This window comes from Podarcis muralis, chromosome 1 (assembly GCF_964188315.1).
Source record: "Podarcis muralis chromosome 1, rPodMur119.hap1.1, whole genome shotgun sequence".
NCBI classification, from domain to species: Eukaryota; Metazoa; Chordata; class Lepidosauria; order Squamata; family Lacertidae; genus Podarcis; species Podarcis muralis.
Window position 1 is genome coordinate 75,841,801 of NC_135655.1, and position 19,771 is coordinate 75,861,571.

At 41.6% G+C, this 19,771-nt stretch overlaps 1 protein-coding gene and 1 long non-coding RNA gene across 12 annotated transcripts in view; one reads left to right on the forward strand and one right to left on the reverse strand.

Moving 5' to 3' along the window:
- Positions 1–3,569: 3,569 nt before the first annotated feature.
- TSPAN4 (tetraspanin 4) overlaps positions 3,570–19,771 on the reverse strand; it is a 506,481-nt gene continuing 490,279 nt past the window's right edge. For all 11 annotated transcript variants that reach the window (XM_077931590.1, XM_077931632.1, XM_077931616.1 and 8 more), the window contains 4 exons: positions 12,185–12,286; positions 8,279–8,410; positions 7,029–7,112; positions 3,570–5,432 (listed from right to left, as the gene is read on the reverse strand). In XM_077931590.1, coding sequence (XP_077787716.1) covers positions 5,364–5,432; positions 7,029–7,112; positions 8,279–8,410; positions 12,185–12,286 — 387 coding nt within the window. In that variant the 3' untranslated portion in view covers positions 3,570–5,363. The remainder of the gene's footprint in view (positions 5,433–7,028; positions 7,113–8,278; positions 8,411–12,184; positions 12,287–19,771) is intronic.
- Positions 7,106–18,402, forward strand: LOC144328411 (uncharacterized). The gene is made up of 2 exons (XR_013393639.1): positions 7,106–7,418; positions 8,235–18,402. It is a non-coding gene; the product is annotated as an uncharacterized LOC144328411 (long non-coding RNA).

Genomic DNA, 19,771 nt, shown 5'->3' on the forward strand with positions numbered 1-19,771 from the left:
TAAACCGGCTGAGACTAGGAGTCACATGCATCTTTTTCCTGCCTCCCCACCCCACTCCCCTTTTTTAAAAAAGCAAAGGAGCCTCAAGAGACTATGAGTTTGAATCGAAGAATAGCTGGGAGGAGGGGGTCTCCCTCAAGCAGCTTTCTTCTGCTTGGCCTTGGCTCTTCAAGGTGCTTTTCTTTCCATAATAGTAAATCTATAGTTTTGTCTGTGAGACAAAGAGCAGGTGAGGAACGGCAATTTTGAGAGAAACAAAATGACTGGGGAGGAAAGGGTTAACAGATCCTTTCCCTCCTCTATCCCACTGTTTCTCTGCTATTCTTTCTTTTTAAGGTAGGGGAAAATGCATGCGCCATTGTTTGATGTCTAGCCTAGACGTTTTGCCAGTGTACGCTCAAGATTCCAACTCGGCTCTGCCCCACTTGTTTTGCAAAATGGCCTTCAAGTGTCTAAGGCTGCTCCTCTGCCCTGTTACTTGGGAGTAAGCCCCCCCCCTTCATTTTTGTGCCATAGTTAGAGCACAACCTTGTGAACCAAGGGTGACAGCAGTACTTTTTTCACCTGCAGAATCCTGTCCTGTTATATACAGAAAGCTTTAACCGCAACAGGCCTCTGCCCGAGAACCTCTGAGACAACATTGCACTATCTTCCTAATAAGCCTCTTCCTATTTATAAGGTGCATATCCATCCATAGCATGTATGGCAAATTCACTTTTGTTGCTGTGGCCAAACAGCAGCACAATTAAAAGAAAAGATGAAATAAGTGTCATAGATCTATTTATAGATCAGTAATCGATCATTAATTCTGTGTGGTAGGGTACTCCTTCTCCCACCCCCCCCCCCCGCCCCCCGGACAGTTAACAAAACTGGGCAGCTATCAATAGTTATTTTTACAGTATATTTAAAGCACACACTGCATCAGGTATATTCATAGTAGACACAAGACAACACAGTCCCAACAAATGATAGACGGAAATGTAAACCCACATCCTAATTTGCATTGACTTTGATAGGATTACAATAAGGCCTTGGGCCATAAACAAGAAATGAAGCACCAAGGACCCAAACCCATTTATTTAGGGGCAGGCGCAACACCTGAACCCTCAATGGCTTTGGTCATGTTGTACATTTAAAAGCCCTGTGCTTATCATGACATAGAAAAACAGCGGCACTGGCTTCTTTCATGCTGCTCTGAATGCGTGCCTGGCTAACAAACTAGTTGTGTGGGGCATGTGCACAGGGAAAGTTGTTAAAAAATCTTTTGTGGGTGTTGCTTATTGTGGATTCAGGAGCAAGGGAGTGGCTTAGTCAGAAGTGAACTCCTTTTCCTCATCTCAAAAAAATGGAGGACTAGAGTGGCTGGCTAATAGAACACAGCAGGTGAGAGATTACAGCAAGAGTTGGTTGCAGGATGTGTAAGCTGTAGCTTAGCTGCAGATTCCTCCCTTTGATGGCTGGTGTTGGATGAAATCCTTTCCCCTCGGACTGCATTGTTTCTGGCATTACATGCAGCCGCTGTTTGCCTTAGCACCAAGATTGGCAGTGTTGTGTCCAGAAAGCTGCTTCTAAACAGATGATTTCACAACAGGGCTCAACCTTCAACTGGTCAGTATTAGTTCCTTTGGTTTTAAAGTGAAATACACTGTGTGGGTTTGCATGCTCTGAAACATATCTCATCAGCAGCTTGGAAACAAGTCCATTGGTTGCACACAATATGACAAGGATGTGTGCATTTGTAACTCTGACTTCTCTATTCATTTCATAAGGCCTAGCAGAGGACCCCTTTAAGCCTTATAGCGAAGGGCATCAGAATCCACTCTGGACAAGATAATGAGTTTTGCTGACAGATCACTGCTGCTTAAATGTAGCACGGCCCTATGGATATTGCTGTTTGCGTGGTTTGTTGCTGGTAGAGAAATGGCAATCCCTGCATCTCTGTGATAGATGGCAAGGGTTCACTGGAAAGAGCAGCAGGGCTGCTCATCTAAATTTCCACACGGCACACTGGTACTGCAGCATCCATTCAGCAGAACTGCAGTTTCCAGAGAGAGCACCAAAAATGTAACTTTTTTTTCCTCCCCCGCAATAGTAGTTCCCTCCTCTTTGGAGGCAATACTACGAAAGGATTAATTTAAGACCTCTTGTGGGAACATCCTGTCCCATTCACCTCTACAGCACAACTTCTGTGCTTTTATCCGCTGAGCCACCAGGGCTGCTGTGTTAATTTTTAATGATGGGGACCTCCATAAATAGATTTCATCTGTCTTTAATCTTTTTGGAACCAATGTTTTATTAATGTATTCCATCACTCCATTATTCTGCAAATCCACAAGCTATCAATAGGCATGCTTGTGAATACAACAGCGGTAATGAACCATGACAACAACTAACAGCACGGGAACTCCCAAGTTGCAATCTGTTCATATGTAAGAAAAAGGTGGGGAAAGGAAGCAAATGCCAGAGAGAGAGAGATGCTATTGCTTGAGGACATCATTATTAAAAGCTTGCACAAGTTACACTAAGGATGAGGGGTAGTGAGAACGATTCGGATGCATGGTGGGAAATTTACTTCCTAGTTTTTATTGTACACTTTGTTTGTTTCCCATAGCTGCCTGCTTCTCAACTTGCCTCTGGTTCTTTGCTCATATGGCAGGATATACTTTCATCTTTGATGCAAAAGATTATAGACCATGGGCCCTTAAACCCACATCTGCAGTTCATGTATAATTGTGCTATAGCCTAACTGTGATGCCAGCAATAGCTGAAGGCTCTAGACTCTCTCAATATTGCAGTTATGTTTCCAGATCTTCACAAAATGTCATAGTTCTTGGGTGGGTGCTGAGACTACATGCTTCCCCCCTCCCAAATCTTTTGTGGTGTCCAAGACTCTTAGTAGAAGGCAACCTTTCTATGTTCCTGAGTCAGACCATTGACCCATCTAGTGCACTACTGTCTATTGATTGGTGGGAGCTCTCCAGAATTCAGATGGGTTTCTGCGAGTCCTACCTGTGATACATAAACTCTTGACTGTTAACACCCAATGGCATATTTAGCTTTTTATATTTTATTAACTCTACTGAGTGACTCTTTGCAGCCAAAGAGTTGCTCAAAAGGAAAGATTTAAAGCTATGATATCACTTGAGCTTAACTCATCTGATGAGGTTTACCAAATTTATAAATAGTGGGAATTAATCTGCATATTCCTATATACTCCAATCCAGGACTGCATATTAACAGGCAGAATGGCAAGCACAAAGGAGCAGCTGAATCTGAAGGTGGGGAGAATGGGAAGAGCAGGTTAACTCCCCTCAGCTGTTCAAGAGGGAGAAAATCAGGAAGGGTAACTGTACGTATAATGGCTCCCTAGCTTGTAAAAATAGGGTTTACATGCTGGCTTTGTTGTGTGACTAGAGCAGACATAGTACGAACTAACTATTAGGGTTGGAGCAAACTCTGATTTACTAGCACAGTGTTTCTCTTGATGCTTGCTTACATACTAAAATGCTTGTGTCATGTGTTAATATGTTCTTTTTAATGGCCAGCTGAACTGATCACTATCTTTTCCCCCTCACAGATTACACACTGCAGTTTGCCAGCATAGAGAGGACCTGACATGCCACACTAGCACCTAGGTCTGCATGTTTGCTGGTAAGAAGGTAAGAGAATATTGTTATGAGTTTGGGAGGATGGAGAAAGAAAGTAGGCTCTATGTGAGATCCTTCAACCCCCTGGATCCAGGCTAGCGTCCCATGTTGAGGTGCTCGCCTAGGTGATGGACCGTTAAGAGATGTGCAAGATGACAAATAGATGGAGCGCCTCTCTCAGCTCACTGTTAGTTAGAAGGACAAAGCCAGACTTTAGAGTTAAAAGTGGGAGTGATATGACCTAGAAGTGAAGCAGCAAGCTGCAGAAAGAGGGAGAGCAATGTTTCAATCCAAAGCTGTGGCTATGGGAGAAACATAGACCCTGTCTGGATGTTAATGCTGTGAGCCCCTCCATCATAGGCTCAGGCTACATATATGTGTTAATTAATAAACCATATATCATAAAGACACCATAGTCTCTGTTGTGCCAGTGCCTGGAATCTTGCAATGCTCAGAGGTTGGGGTGGCGTGCAGCAAAATTCTGGCTCTATAGCCTATACTATAGCAGGCAAAAGGTTATAGGGATGTACAAGAAGCTTGCAAAAGAAACAGGGAAATGCCTATGTAAAGTTTCACCTCTTTTTTGGCAATTCAAAGCCATTACTAGGGCTACCTATGTTAGCAGGAAAATTATGCAAACGTCCTTACTCTTCCTAGAGATAATTTGATTTAGTTCTTTTAATAGAGGTACAAGGTCAAAAAACCCAACTCAAACAAGTGTATATTAATGGATTGTTCTGATGCCTGGTAAGCCTATCCTAGTTGAAGATGAAATTAGTAGGGAGCAAATTAATGAAATGGCATATTAGTGACAAGTCGCTTAAGGCTCTTTGTTGTACTTCAAGCCTGGAAATGAGAAACACAATGTAAGTTGAAACTGGAATGACATTTAAAAGAAAATCCAGAGGACAGTGACAGAAAGACAACTCCTTGCTTCTTGTTGTGTTTTCCAATGGCCAAAATGTCCTTTCCAAGAAATAATCTACTATTTCCTTTTGAATGAATGCATGGTCCCATTGAATATAGAACAGGATAGAACCCTTCCCTACTTATTTAGGCAGCTGCTAGACTACTTTTCTTTAAACTGCTCAGAGTGTATGAATCCACATATGTTGTATAAATTTTCACACATCATGTGTGTACCACTAGTGATTTAGTCTGCAAGACAGGACCCAATTTCTGCTTACAGATCACCTACAATGTAGGACAGGGTAGATCCAGTCTGAGCTGACTTCAGAGGCCACAAAACTGAAACCACTTCCTTAAGTAGAAAAGTTTCCTGGAGCCATTTCACTCCATGGTAAAACCTGGAGTTCAGGAGCATACTTCTTGGATCTGCCACACTGGCTGTTGTTAAAGACAAACTCCAGTTAAATGGAACCTCCACATCCTTTGTACTTGCGTTGCTACAACTTGATTCTCTATTTCCACGCAGGAAACCTATTTGCCAGCAGCCTCCAGGAAAACGAAAGCAGCAGCCTCTTCCCACTTGACAGTCTGTGCAAAAGGGGAACAATTTTTCTTTCTTTCTTGTTACTTAGTAGTTTCCTTTGTCCAAGCAAGTCTGAGTTCCGATGGTGACAAACTAAGGTGAGTCACAAAATTTCCAGAGAAGATTATACACAGTTTATTTTACATAGAAAAAAAAGTATGAGCATGAAGAAGAGTCCTCTTTTGTCTTGTAGAGAGGTGGCTGACAGACGTTGACTATGATTTCTATGCACAGTAGGTATCTGCCTTGACAACCTGACAGTACATGGTCATTGCAAATGTCAGTCCAAGAATCTGTAGGTACAAAAGGCATATCAAGATTAAACGACATGCAACTCAACAGTGGTCTATTACCTATATTTCAATGTGTATCTTTTAGTGTTGACTCTTGGCACATAATATGTTTAACATGGGGAATACTACGTAGTAACTAAAAAAAGCTTCCAAGGGCCCTGTAAACAATGCCGGTGCCAAACAAAATGGCATTCCGGAATGTGCTTGGCTTCTGGCCACATGAAACACTCCCAAAAGGTAGAGCTGTTGATTCTTTTAGGAGGCATTCTTGTCCAAGGGTATGGAGACATATGGCGCTAGACTGCAACTGCCATCATTTACGACTACTGGCTAGGATGAATGGGAGCTAAAGTCCAGCAACATCTGGAGGGTCACAAGTTGCCCCACCTCCTGTCCTAGGGATTCCAGTGTCCAACAGGGAAAGAGGTGCTGTTCAATGCACTTGCTTGTAAACAAATTAATCTAGAATCATGGTGAGCTAAAAGGAGACTGTGGTAACACATAGGCTAACGTAGGGAATGGAATACAGTGGTGCCTCGCAAGACGAAAAGAATCCGTTCCGCGATTCTTTTCGTCTAGCGGATTTTTCGTCTTGCGAAGCAAGCCCATTAGCGGCTAAGGGGATTAGCGCTATTAGCGATTTAGCGGCTTAGCGGCTATTAAAGGCTTAGCGGCTAAGCTGTTAAAAGGCTATTAACGGCTTAGAGGCTTTGAAAAAGGGGGGGAAGCGGGGGGGGAATGGCGAGACTCGCAAGACGTTTTCGTCTTGCGAAGCAAGCCCATAGGGAAATTCGTCTTGCGAAGCGCCTCCGAAACGGAAAACCCTTTCGTCTTGCGGGTTTTTCATCTTGCGAGGCATTCGTCTTGCGGGGCACCACTGTACACAATGACCCAAATTACACAGCACCTGCTCACAAATTCTCCCCACTGACATGAATGGGAGCTACAGAGCTCATGCCGGAAAAGCAGCATAAACATCATTCATGTTAATAGAAGATAAGCAAACTAACTGGATGTAATTTGCAGAATTAAAGGCTGCCCTTATGTAAGACATTAGTCCTACTCCCGGAAGGGGAACTGTGTCTCCTGGCAGCATCCCCAACCAACATCACAGTCCCTGCCAGCCTTGTTAACAAGGAAGTTCTCTCTTTCTAGGTTCCTGCGATCTATGGTTAGATGCTGAGTACAGACCCGGGAGGTGCAGTCCCCTTCCACACATTAGCTTCCATGGGTTCCCCAAGGCGATGGAAGGGGAAACGACTGCAGCAGTCAAGGGAAAATCATCGAAATAAGCCTCCAAATTTAATGGAGGACAGCAGTTGGAGATACATGTGTCTCTCTCCCTTTCTTTCTTTCTTTCTTTCTTTCTTTCTTTCTTTCTTTCTTTCTTTCTTTCTTTCTCTCTCTCTCTCTCTCTCACACACACACACACACGCGTGTACAATTTTTGCTGGAGGAGCCCTCCTATTATGGGTCTGACAATATTGGACTAATACTTCTGTGAGAGAAAGAAAAGCTGAGGGACATTTAAACCCTTCACTGCCCTTGCATGTAGGAACCAACAGAAAGCACCCCAGCAATAAGTTAAAATTTTACCTGAACCAAAGCTGTACACAGTCCAAAAATTCCCACAGCTAACAGATTTTCCTGGAGCCATATTTTCACTGTTTCATAACAAGGCTTTAAAAGAGGGGGGGGGAAATAAAGACCATGAGAATGCTTATTTTCTGAGAAACATGAATTTTTGGTGTGTGGGGAGTCAAAAGACACAAGTAGCAACGACAAGACTGACATTTCAAGATTACGCAGTTTCCTCTATTTCAGCATTCACTGGAAGTGCAATACCCCGGGGGTAGGAGGCTCGCTTACAATGAAGTGCCGTGTTAAGGGTTCAAACATTATACATCTGAAGAAGACATGGATGCATGCTGCGTGCCAGATGCAGTAATAAGGAGCAAGTTCTTTCGAACCCCCGCTTTACCCAATGTGAGTCAAATACCTACATTTCTAAATTCAACTGTAAACCTTTCTACTTCAAGCACAGGCGCAATGGCGGACTGTGCAAAGGCAACTATAAGGCAATTACTGCTCAAACAAAAATATTTCCATTGATACAGCAGCTTGTATTGGCTTCATGGCAACTGTACAGAGATAACATTACATTTGGTGATCCTCTGGCTCTGCTTTTGGTATATCAAACATGAGCGCTAACAGTTGCATAGTAGGGTCTGTTGAGCCAGCACATAAATAAAATATGTCCTTTCTGTAGCAATGGGTTTGGATCCTTGGAAAGCCCTGTGACATAAACTGGGGAAGACACTAGCTTAAGATCACCCAGCAAGCTTCTTGGCTGAGCAAAGTTTTTTGGCATTGTCCTTCCAAATACAACACTCTTATCTATACTCGGCACATGTCAACCACCTGTACTCCTAGTTGGGTGCCATAATACACTGGTCCTGCAGAAATATTTCCTAGAAAATATATTGGGGGGGGGGGGGTTCCTTTGTAGGCTAGCTCACACCCATAATGGAAACTTGCATGTGTTGACTATACCACCAGAACTTGTTCTGCAATGGCCACTTAGATCTTACTCTAACAACATGCTCTAGCCTAAGCTCATGCTTTTTCTCTGTTTGTGCTTTAAAGTGGGTTGTTTATCTGGTCAGCAAAGACTTTTCTTTGTTGCTCGTCATAATCATACAAATTCATGGTGAATGTGTCATTGCAGCCTTTTTTACATGCTAGATCATGAAACAATAGCAACTATGCAAGCCCAAGCCCTTTTTCCTTTTACAATTCTAGGTCAGCTTGGTTAAAATAAGAATTAAGTTTTGACAGCTACTCACAGCTTTCCACCAGGTCCCTGGGGAATGAAGACCACAGTTTTCACTGAATTCCAAGCAGCATGAATCTGGCACCCGTGTGGTATTGTACACTTCAAACCAGTCAGTGAAGTTTGACACTCCACAGCATCTGAACTGGAAAAAAAGAAAGAGGGGAAAGGCCATTGGACAAGGAGGACATGCAAAGGCTTAGAAGCCACAAGGACACTGGCAAATCAGATGGGGAACCAATGGACTTCAATAGGTACCCCGTTGTCATAGAATATTCAGTGCAATTCTCTTGCAGCACTTTCTTAATTGCTTAGTATTTTTTTTTTTGTAATTCGCCTTAGAATTGCAAGGTCTCCCAAAGGCCCCCTAGCATTTAGACACCTAGTCTATGGCAGTTAAGCTAGTGGCAGCGAGAAGCGTCCCCATGTCTTCCTAGGTCCACTGTGACATCAAAGCATGTCACTCACTCACTGATCTTATCACAGGGGTCAGGTGGGTGACAGAACCATTTACATCCAGAAATGCACCTCCTCGTCAGATAGTTGGTGGGTTCAACCACTGCAACAAAGGAGCAAGAAAAAGAAGCCTGCCTACATCAGGAGTTGTATAAGTAGCACTGCCAGAATCCTAATAGTTCTGAATTGCCCTTTTCACTGGCCTTGGAGATTCAGGGGAGGAAACATTCCCATCAGAGGGTGGAGAATCCAGTCCACACTGCACAGAACCACTAAGTTAACCCTATGTTAGGTATAAATGAAAGCCCAAGAAAGCATTATTGGTTGAGATCTGTGCATTTCATAAGAAAAACGAGAAAGAACTAACATTTATGTCAATGTGATAGTGGTGGTAGAGGAAACCCAGCAGAAAAACTATTTCTTTTCTTAATTTCTTCTGCTTGGTATTTAATAATAAAAAACCCATGACTCAGCAAATGGATTGTCATCAAACGCTGGATTGCCAGCACACCAAAGCGCAATGATATTATTTTTCAAGTATGCTATTATCCCTAGAAAAAAATAAAGAACAGCAAATGAAATGGTTACAGCAATGAAACCATTTTTGTAAAGATGAGTGGCTTCAGAGTTGCATATACTCTGCCTTGAAATTGTCTTTGACAGTTAGTAATAGAGATATTCATGATCTGGGAGCTGAGATTGCAGCCAGCAAACTTTTCTCCAAGTAGCAGAGTACTAAACTTTGATTTGTATCTCTCCCATCGTACCTTCCCAGCATGTGGATGAGCATTTTAGTGCCTCATGAAGGTGAGTGATTTACAGTTCTGGCTAAGCAGGCAAAATGTTCACTGGAAGAGTTCAAGCTTCTCTCACACACTCCAGTCTGCAAACCTGAAATACAGCCTACAGCACTGTGCAGCCTGGGCATGTGAATTCATTCACCATTCTGAGATATTCCTGCTGCGGCTTCAAAATAGTCTTCATCTAACTTGCTGCATCCATGAAACCTGCAGGCTTACTGGCAGGACGTGGTGAGAGGCCTTAGAGGCTCATGGAGGAGTGAACCCCACTTCACTCGCAACCACAACGGGGTGTGAGTAAGGGGAGTGATTTTCTCCTTTTGGGGGGAAATAACTGTAGCTTATTCTGAAAGCATTGGAGGTCAGTGGCAGGCAAGGGAACACTCATCACTACTTGGGATGTGACAATTCTGAACTAAGAAAAGCTTGGTTGGATACTTGAATTTCAAAGTATCCCAGTACCATCTTGTGGAACAATAAAAGGAAAGGTGTGGTATACCAACTGTGATCAAAATTATTCGTAACTCTGTTGTCCACACAGGAAAAAAGAAGGGTGGTGGTGGTGCTAAGCAGATTCATGATAGTCTCTCGTCCCTTGTGATTGGGAGATTTGTGCTGTGCCTTCTTGCCTCTCAGATCCCTCCGGATAAAATCTTCTAAGGTGGATGTTTATTTACTACTTTGCAACGGATCAAGTCTATTGCACTAACAGAGAAATCCAATATAATTTACAGTATTTCAAAACTGGGCTCTTGTTTTTGTTTTCAGAATTAGTTTCTTGAGTAATTGAATGTCTTATTACAGCCACCATATATTTTAAAGGGGTTCCTTATTCTGGGCCCCCATGGGCTATGTTGAATAGGTTATTGATTTTTTTGCACTACCTTTCTTGAAATTGGATTAATATATACTCCCTGCAATAACTCCTTTAGTTCCTTGCTCTTCCAGATTTCCTAAAATTAATAGCATTTCCCATTTGTGCAAAACAATATGTCACAGCAATATAGGGTTGGGAATGCACATCCATGAAAATGTATAAGAGGAATCTTGGCAGACAATGTAGCTACTCAAGATAGAAAGAGAACAAGCCACTGGGATTATGACAAACCTCTCCTATTGTGTTGAGTACAAAAGGAATATTTAAACACTAGGATTCCCAGTGATTAATTGCAATAAATCTGGAGCAATTACTCACATCAAGGGAAGGCACAGAGCACATCAGACAGCCTAAAAACTGCAGTGCATATTGAAATACTATTTTAGTATTTTTATTATGGATTAACACATTCAGATTATTTTATTTTATGTATTGGGTTTTAGAATCATAGAACAGTAGAATTGGAAGGGACCTCAAGTGCCATCTAGTCCAACTTCCTGCAATGCAAGCATCCCAGCACAGTTCCGGAGCCTCATTCGCATCCCGAATGGAATGCAAGACATGCGCAGGTCATGTTTTGCCACTTGCGCGGATGCGCGTGACGTCATTTTGAGCGTCTGCGCATGCGCGAGCGGCGAAACCCGGAAGTAACGCGCTCCGTTACTTCCGGGTTGCCGTGAAGCGCAACTCAAACGCGCTCAACCTGAAGCGTATTCAACTCGAGGTATGACTATAATAACTAACAGATGGCCATCCAACAGCATTTGGTATCCACAATGCTGTTAACATCTAATGAAGGTCACAGCAATAGCCCTTTTATTGTCACTGTCATGCCTGTCCCAGTACATTTTGCGTTTACTGTGTTTTATATGGTTTGCTCTGTTTATGATTATTTTTATTACTGTGAACAACCTTGAAAGATGGTATAGAAACAGTATGAATAAATATTTTTGAGCATAAGAGATGACACTGTGGAGGGCTGATGCTGGGACCAGAGCCAGGTTTGAGCTAGTAATAAACTGATACCAAACTCCAGAGAGGTTTGGTCTTGGCTCACAATTTGCCTAAGATGGAGTTCATATCTTGAACTCCCCAAGTCCACATCACCAACATTGATGGGACTCATTTCTACATTTAAAAGGTCTGGGAGTAGTGGTGCGTCATCACGGTATACAATATATATTAAACAAATACAGAGATAAGGGAAATGTTCTCTTTCTTTGCTCCCTGACATATGGAAAGGTGCCTCAGGCAAAGAAGAGAAAAATGGAGAAATCAAAAGGTTCTACCATATAAACTGCCAGAGAGACCAGATGAGCTCATTTCCCATTGTATCCACTACTGTTCCAAAATTATAATGGAAATGTGACATCTTCTGTGCATTAAAATCACTCATGAGATGGAGTGGCTTGGTTCTACCCCCTTTAATGAATTTTCACTGCCTGCCCATGCTACTAAAAATAGGCGCTTTTAGACAATTTGCCCATGTCTTTATGCATGTCTGCATGAAGAAGAAATAAGTCCAAAGCTGCTAACGAATCCACTGCAGGTAAATTTTGATGCAGATGTGGAAGGACTATTAAGCTACATGTCCTGGTTCATAGGTAAGTACCTGTGTACCAGGGTCATGATGCCTAATAAGTGCCACATATTTAGAGGGCTGAAGCAGTCCCAATAACACTTTTAGAAACCAATATGAAATCCCATTATGCTGGAAATTCAAAGCCAAAAGGATATATTGTGTGCAGATGGATAAAAGACAAAAAGAACAACAACGCAAGCTTACATCTGTTTGTATGATGCTCCATGCATTAGTTAGGCCAATATTTCCATCAGTTCCATATAAATGAAGCCCTTTCTTCAGGTCCCGCTGAGCATACTTATCAATCTGGAAATGAAGCACATACGGTTGCATGTAAGTATGCTAGACCTTGAAAACTCCAAAATGACACTTTTAAAGCAGACTCCTCTGAAAAGCCATGGTGATGATTGCACTGAAGGTGGGATTTGTGTGCAAAATGTGGCAAAGAAAGAACTAGGTGGGATCTGGACAAACGTGCATCTGGTGTGAAAATGGCCTCAGCACCTAGCCCATATCCTGACTCTTCCTCTGATTCTCTGAGCCATGGATCTGGCTTTTTTAGTATCAAGGAAGTTTTGAAGGAACAATGCTGGCCTTTTCCATTCATTCAGTCCTCTTTACTTTATAACTTTGCTATATATAGAATATTTATTGATGAGGATCTTGCTTTCTCTGGTGTGGAAAAGATGCCTCCTTCCTTACATTTTTTTTAGCACATTCTGTATTGTATAATAAGTTTCAAAATAACAGTGTGTCGAATAGCTCAGTATTGTGGAACATTATCAGTATTGCAGAGTGGGATAGATGCATTTTAGACATCACATTTCCAACAGCAGTTCACCTTAATAAAAAATGGTTATTTCTATATGAAGAGCTTAGGGCAGAGCCGACATGCAGAAGCCACTTTTCACAAACATTTTGATCCCATGAGAAGCACTATGAACCATGGTCACCCAACTAAGTGTCAAGGAAATATATCCTGCCCTCTGCATTTGCATGTCTATATAGCATCACTATCCAGTCAATTCTAATTACCTATGGTGGCATCGGCATGAACCAAACACAGGAAGTGTTTTCCATCACTCTGAACCAGCTTGCTGGTGTCATGTAGCCAAATCTGACAGGCTACGTGGAAATTTGCCATCCTCTATCTGATACCTCACTGGCTTGGATCATGTAATAAGGGAGAAGAAAACTGTGCTGAAGGAACAGCCAAGGGGATAAAAATGAGTTCCCTGGGTGACCAGGGAACGTAAATGGGCACTCATTTTCCTTAGTAATGGAGTTAATTGATAACAAAGTACACCCCACTTGGAAAATAAATACATTTTTTAAAATGAACTGTGGAAGTAAAAATAAAGAGAAGGAGTGCAAAAAAGGCAGCCATGAAATTGAAGGCATCTGACAGGTAAATAAGATATGCCAGCTTAGAAATAAGGCAGCTTGGAAATGCTGATCTTCATAATAGGTGGCTGCTATATCAACGTACACTTCACCTGCAGATTAATATGGAATAGGAGTGCCCAAACTAAAAAAAGCAGAAAAGTGTCTAAGCAGCAAACTTAATGAAATGCAAAATGCCAAGGTTGCTTTTCTGCAAACCATTTGACACAGTTGCACGGCATGATAATCCCTCTGACTAGGATTCAGATGTTGCCCTACTTAATGTAATCTTCATGCCCTGTTTCAGATCAATAATTTTTAATAACCCCAAGTCAACATTTGTAAAATGCCTGAAGGATCCAGAGGAATATTTTGTTAGCTCAGGTGTGCTTTAACACATTTTCTCATTTTACCATAATAGATTGCTTAACCATGCATTTCTGTTCAACATTGTACCATGTAAGAAAATCACTAATGTGCAACTTGTATAAATAGAAATCAGTAGCAGCAGGTGACAACATCTGGGAGATCTTCACCTTTTCCCAGGACACAAGTTAACCTGAGTGACAGGAAAAAGCTTATGGGTTAATTAATACCCCTCAAGGCACAGCAGATTTTTCTGGCTGAGCCCCTTCCCACTGTGCTAAAAAGCCCAAACAAATATGTGCATATATTGCATGGATTATTCTCATTGTATTGAAGAAATAGTTGCTATCAGTTACTATACTGATGTCTGGCATGAAGGTGTACCAACCACAGACTGATCAGAAGCAGGTTAGCCACCAGGGGTGCCCAGTTTTCAGAATACCTGGTTAAAAACAGTAAATGCAAGTTGCAGCACGCATTTCATAACTTTGTGCCACAAATGTTTACCAGCTTGAATATTCTGAATGATTAGCCATTATCACTACTTTAAACACCACCATTCTTGATTTGACTTTACAAAGCATACTCAGGAGTTCTAGCAAATACATGTTGTTGTTGTTGTTGTTGTTGTTGTTGTTGTTGTTGTTGTTGTTGTTGTTGTTGTTGTTGTTGTTGTTATACTTATTTATACTATATCCTGCCCTTTTCCCCAGACCAAGACTCAAGGCGGCTTCCAGATACAATAGAAAAAATTAAAATAGCCTTGGGAAGAGCAAAACATTCTGTACACGCAACTGAGATAAAGTCTCTTTCATAGCTCAAAGTATCATACAGATAAATATGCTGCAGATTACAAAATGCTTAAAATGCTACCTTATTATAGTAATGTAACTCATATAAGCAATGACAGATCATTCTAATGTTTAGTTACAAGAGCATCTGAGCTACTGTGAAACATGCAAGTTTTTTTCTTTAAAAAAGTAACCAACCATTTAAAATTAACCAGATGCCTTGTATCTTATTTTCCAGCAGATCAGATCATATATGTGTGAGGCTGATTTTTAGGTGTCCTCGTTTGGGCATCTACAGTATGTGCTTACATTCAGAGTTGTCCTTTCTTCTCCCACTCCCAACTATCCATCCATCCAGTGTAGACAATGGGGCATAATAAGCTATACCCCCCCCCCACCTCAACAGTTTTGGAATCTTGTCAGGCGGATGATGTTCACACAGCTCCAGTGACTTGTATTTGAGAAAGAAAGAAATGTTTTAGGGAGCTGCTGGGGGTGAAACAGTTCCAAGAAAGACATCAAGGAAGAGTTTGTGCTGTAGGAGTCTTTCTAGCTCCATTTGCATCAATATATTCCTCACAGCAGCAGCAGGGTGGAAGGAAAGTAGCGTTATCTGTGTTTAGAACTGGGGAAAGGCAGAATGATATAGGAGGCGCTTGGACTCTGGAGGAAACATAATGCTGCCTGCTGCAGCCAGTTTTTATGGATTGGAGGGAAGATATAAAAAGGGCTGTGAAGCCAACAATGATATTGGCTGCCTCCTGTGATTTGAGAGGAATGGTAGCTGAAGGTGTTGTGGTCCTGGTCGTCATTCCTACAGGGGACTCTGGGCCTGGCTATGGGAAAGAGGAGTGACCCATGGAATCTAGAGGGCATGTAAATCTAACAGAAGAGCTCTTCAGCCAGTGGCTGCCACACAATGCCTTCTGGGAGCAGGAGGGGTCATTGGTGGACTCCTGGTGAGGCCTATTAAATGAATACATTGCTTCCCACTTAAAAAAAAGAAGAAGTAGTAGTAGTCTTGAAGTGTTTACAATCAAATAAATCATGTTTATTAATAAGTAATAAAATGAAAGCCTGGAGTGGAGAAAAATGCAGAGACTTTTCAGCTCTGAGGCAGAGGAGGCCATGGAGGCCATGACTCTGTGGAACTGTTGCCTCCCTGTGGAGGAGGAGCTGTGGAAAGCCAGCTTCCAGAAAGCACTGGAACTTAAAATGTAGATGTAGACACTATGAGCAGATTCTTTGTACCTCAGCATCACAGGGATTTCTTTATTAAATACACACCCATCCCTAATTTTTAGAAACAATGTCCTTAGTGTCATTATTACTCCTGTCCAGCATTGAGCAACAGTGTCTGGATGAAGGAAGCATGAGTTGATTTCTTTAAAAATATATATAAAAAATGCTGAGCTTAACAGCAGCATTCCCATGGATTCCCACCTGTGGACAGAAATTCTAATTTCAGGCCCCACTGCTCTCTAGTGCATCACATTCTCTTCACCCCCACCCTCCCAATTACTGAGAGCCCAAGCAGCAATTATTTCATACTGAGGAAAGCCTCCTAGGCAGTGTCTTGATATTGGTAAGTAAATATTTCTGACCTTTCTGATGATTGCTTCCCTCCTCCCCACTAACAAGGGAGAAGAAGCTGTAAAGAAATGACAAAATATCCAATTGTTTCCCACTGGGTGAAACTTCTAATTTCATGCCTTGATAATCATTCTCTACAGATAGCGCGGAGCTGGAAATTGAATGTAAATAGAGAGCACCTAATCTATAAGGTCATTTGCAGGAGCCCCGCTTTCTCCTGGGGAAAAGATGTGATTGATTGTACTACTAGATGAGGACAGCTTAATACTGGGCTAGGACATTATTCAGTACATGAACTGGCCATGAAAGTGAACGTTACACGGAGACTTTATTTTAGGATAAGTCCTGGATGTGAAACTATATCAAAGGCACACCTGCCAGGGGAGAGGCTAATTTGGGATCAGATCTGAATTGTTTTAGATCATGGGTAGGCAAACTATCCATGCAGCCCAATCACCTTCTAAATTCCTGACGGTCTGGGAATCAGCATGTTTTTACATGAGTAGAATGTGTCCTTTTATTTAAAATGCACCTCTGGGTTATTTGTGGGGCCTGCCTGGTGTTTTTACATGAGTAGAAGGTGTGCTTTTATTTAAAATGCATCTCTGGGTTATTTGTGGGGCATAGGAAATCGTTCATTCCCCCCCCCCAATATAGTCTGGCCCCCCACAAGGTCTGGGGGACAGTGGACCGGCCCCCTGCTGAAAAAGTTTGCAGACCCCTGCTTTAGATTAACATTCAATTTTAGAAATTTGTCTTATGCTGTATAAATAAAATCATTATACATGGCTGTACTTCTTCATTTATATTTTCTGTGTTTCAGTTATTTCCCTTCCCTTCCACCATCCCAAAATAAAGCACCTTGCTGTCTGATCTGCTGAAGCTCTTTTAAGCTGGCAGCATTTCATATCGACTAGCAAACTGACCTGGCATGCTGCTGAGCAGAAGAAAGCATTTGCAATATCAAGGCATTACTTTCCAAGCTTAAAAACAGAAATCAAGAGCAAAAGAGTAAATCAGCAGTTTAAGATGCTGAGATAATAATTAGGTGTGACAAAGGTATAGGTTGCTAAAATACCATATTTTGCAGGACGATACAAAATCTTAAACTGCAATGGGAAATGACATAACATGCACGTATGGGACAGAAAAACCACATAGTCAGGTCTTGGCCTACTGTTGATTATGCAGCAGTTCTGCTGCTGAACAGAGAAGCTGCTGTTCTAATGGGTTGTTATTATTGGGGTGACCAAGCATTTATAGGCCCTACATCACCATAAAGGCTGCAGCCTTTGAATCCTGCAGGTATCCTAGGATTGGCTGTGCAGGGGCTCCTACCACTCACAAAAGATCACATGGGTGGAAATTGTGGAAATCAAGAATGAAGAAAATGTATGTCATATATGGACAATAAGGTAGTCTACTATTCATTTTAACGCTGACTGATTTTGTGATTGTAATAATCAATTCACCCTTGGCACTAGCATATCAAATTATGTCAAATATTGTGGGCGCCAGCCACACCTTCATATAAGTTAAACAGCCAGTTATTAACTTGCTTTGTCAAAGCAAAGAACAGGAACCCCTCACAACCTGGGATGAACTTGTCAATAGAGATAGAATTCCAATTAGCTTTTACAAAGGCTACATGAGGCAGAAGCAGATCAACAGGGAAAGTCATCATTTCCATTGTTAAAACTAATGACCACTGTATGATTTTAAATTGAGCAGAACAGAAACACTGTGTATATAATCCCAGACAGGAATTGTCAAGACAGCAAAGGAAGAGCTTTTGGTTTATGTAGAGATGAAAGAATTGGCCCTATGCCCACAGAGCCATTCAATGAAGCAATCTCAAGAGAATAACCTTTGGGTCAATTACCTGTATTATCCATTTAGTTAACATAGAAGCAAAGGGGGTGGGGGAGTATTAATACAAAAATTGTACAACTTGGGGATAAAAATTATACTATTTGAGAATCAAAAATACCCTACTGCTGAGTCTAAAACAGCAAACTACAGTGGTCAAAATAAAAATGGTTTTCTTAATTGTTAATATTCTCTTCTGCTGCTTTATGGTTTTGTTGGTTTGTTGTTTTAATAGTGATTATGCACACTGGGAAACTGGAGTGTGTGTTAATTGTTAGGAATTGGAGTGTGATCAGTTTATATTATGCTCTAGTGCATGCAGTTTTTATGTTATTTCTTTGTGTTATTGTAAGTCACCTTGAGACCTTTGTGATAAATGTGATGAATAAATAAATAATCAGAATAAGATGGTGAAATTTATCTATCTGAATTACTATTCTCAGCAAAGATTTCACTACACTACTAATCGAATCTATACTGATGACCTTGTTTCACAACCTTCACCAACCCAGTGACCGCCAGATGTTTTGGACTACAAGTCCCATCAGCCTCAGTCAGCATGCCATACTGGCTAGGCATGTTGGGAGTTGTAGTCCATAAAGTCTGGAGGGCACCAGGATGGCGAAGGCTATTGTATGGTGGCTGTCGGGAATGTTTCTCAGCCCTGGCACAATGGCACATTATGTGATACAATACCAAGATGGTAGCTCCTTAATTACCTAATTTAGCTTGGTATATTGCACACATCTTGGACACATCTTGACAAAGCACTAGTTAAGGAAGGATAGAACCAAATAGGAGCCCAATAGGAACCCAATGTGACCATCATGATAACCTGGAACCAACTCAAGTGGTGGATTGTATGAGAAATTAAGTCATACAAAGCTTGTTCAAGCTGACATCTGCATTTGGACTGAAAATGCAATTGGAAAACACTATGAGATCATTATGCTCCATACAGTGTTCGAAAGCCCCATTGTTCTAGGTGCCTTTTGTGACAGGGAGTTTCATTAGCACAAGCAATTTCTGGGCTTTGGGCACAGTACTGCGCCTAAAATTTCAGATTAAAACTGCAGAGTGGAAGGAAAGGAGGACCTTTTTCTGTCTCCCCACTTTCAGCTACTCTCTGGAGAAGAGACCCTCCTAAGAATATTAGGGGGGTTGGCAGGGGAAGGACTAGACTATGTGAAAAATGAACATAATATTTTAGCTGCAGTTCATTCATTTTCAGCTCTGCATGCTTGTTATAAAAAAAACCCATGCCTAGATATTCCATTGTTGTGCCCATAACCTAGGATTAAGGTGCCATTTAGCTCCTAGCTTTCATATCTGAGTTTTCTAACACTGGCTACATAAAAACTACACATGTCATTTCCTCTCCTTTCCAGACTCACTAACATGCAATAACTTGTTTTAATGCCAGATCTAGCCTTAGAACATGGGAAGTGTGTGTTGAACATGAGCAGAGTGCTTCGCTCTCCCAGACTCTAAAACCTGGGAGTGAGGTGCATCGTCACTGCTGCCTCCTTTGCAGTTTTAGTTGCATAAGTGTATAAACGTAAATGTAAAGGTACCCCTGACCAGTATACCCAAACCCAAATGTAGAAGGATCTGTCAAACTGGATATAACATAGTCTTCTTGCTCATGGAGTTATTCCATGTTTGTTAGTCAAAGGACATTGAGGAAAGACTATTCAAATTTTCTACTGTGCTGTCTACAAGACTGACCTGAAACTGGAAAATAGTGAATATATCCACCACCTGTTGCTTAAACTAAAAGTGTGATTTA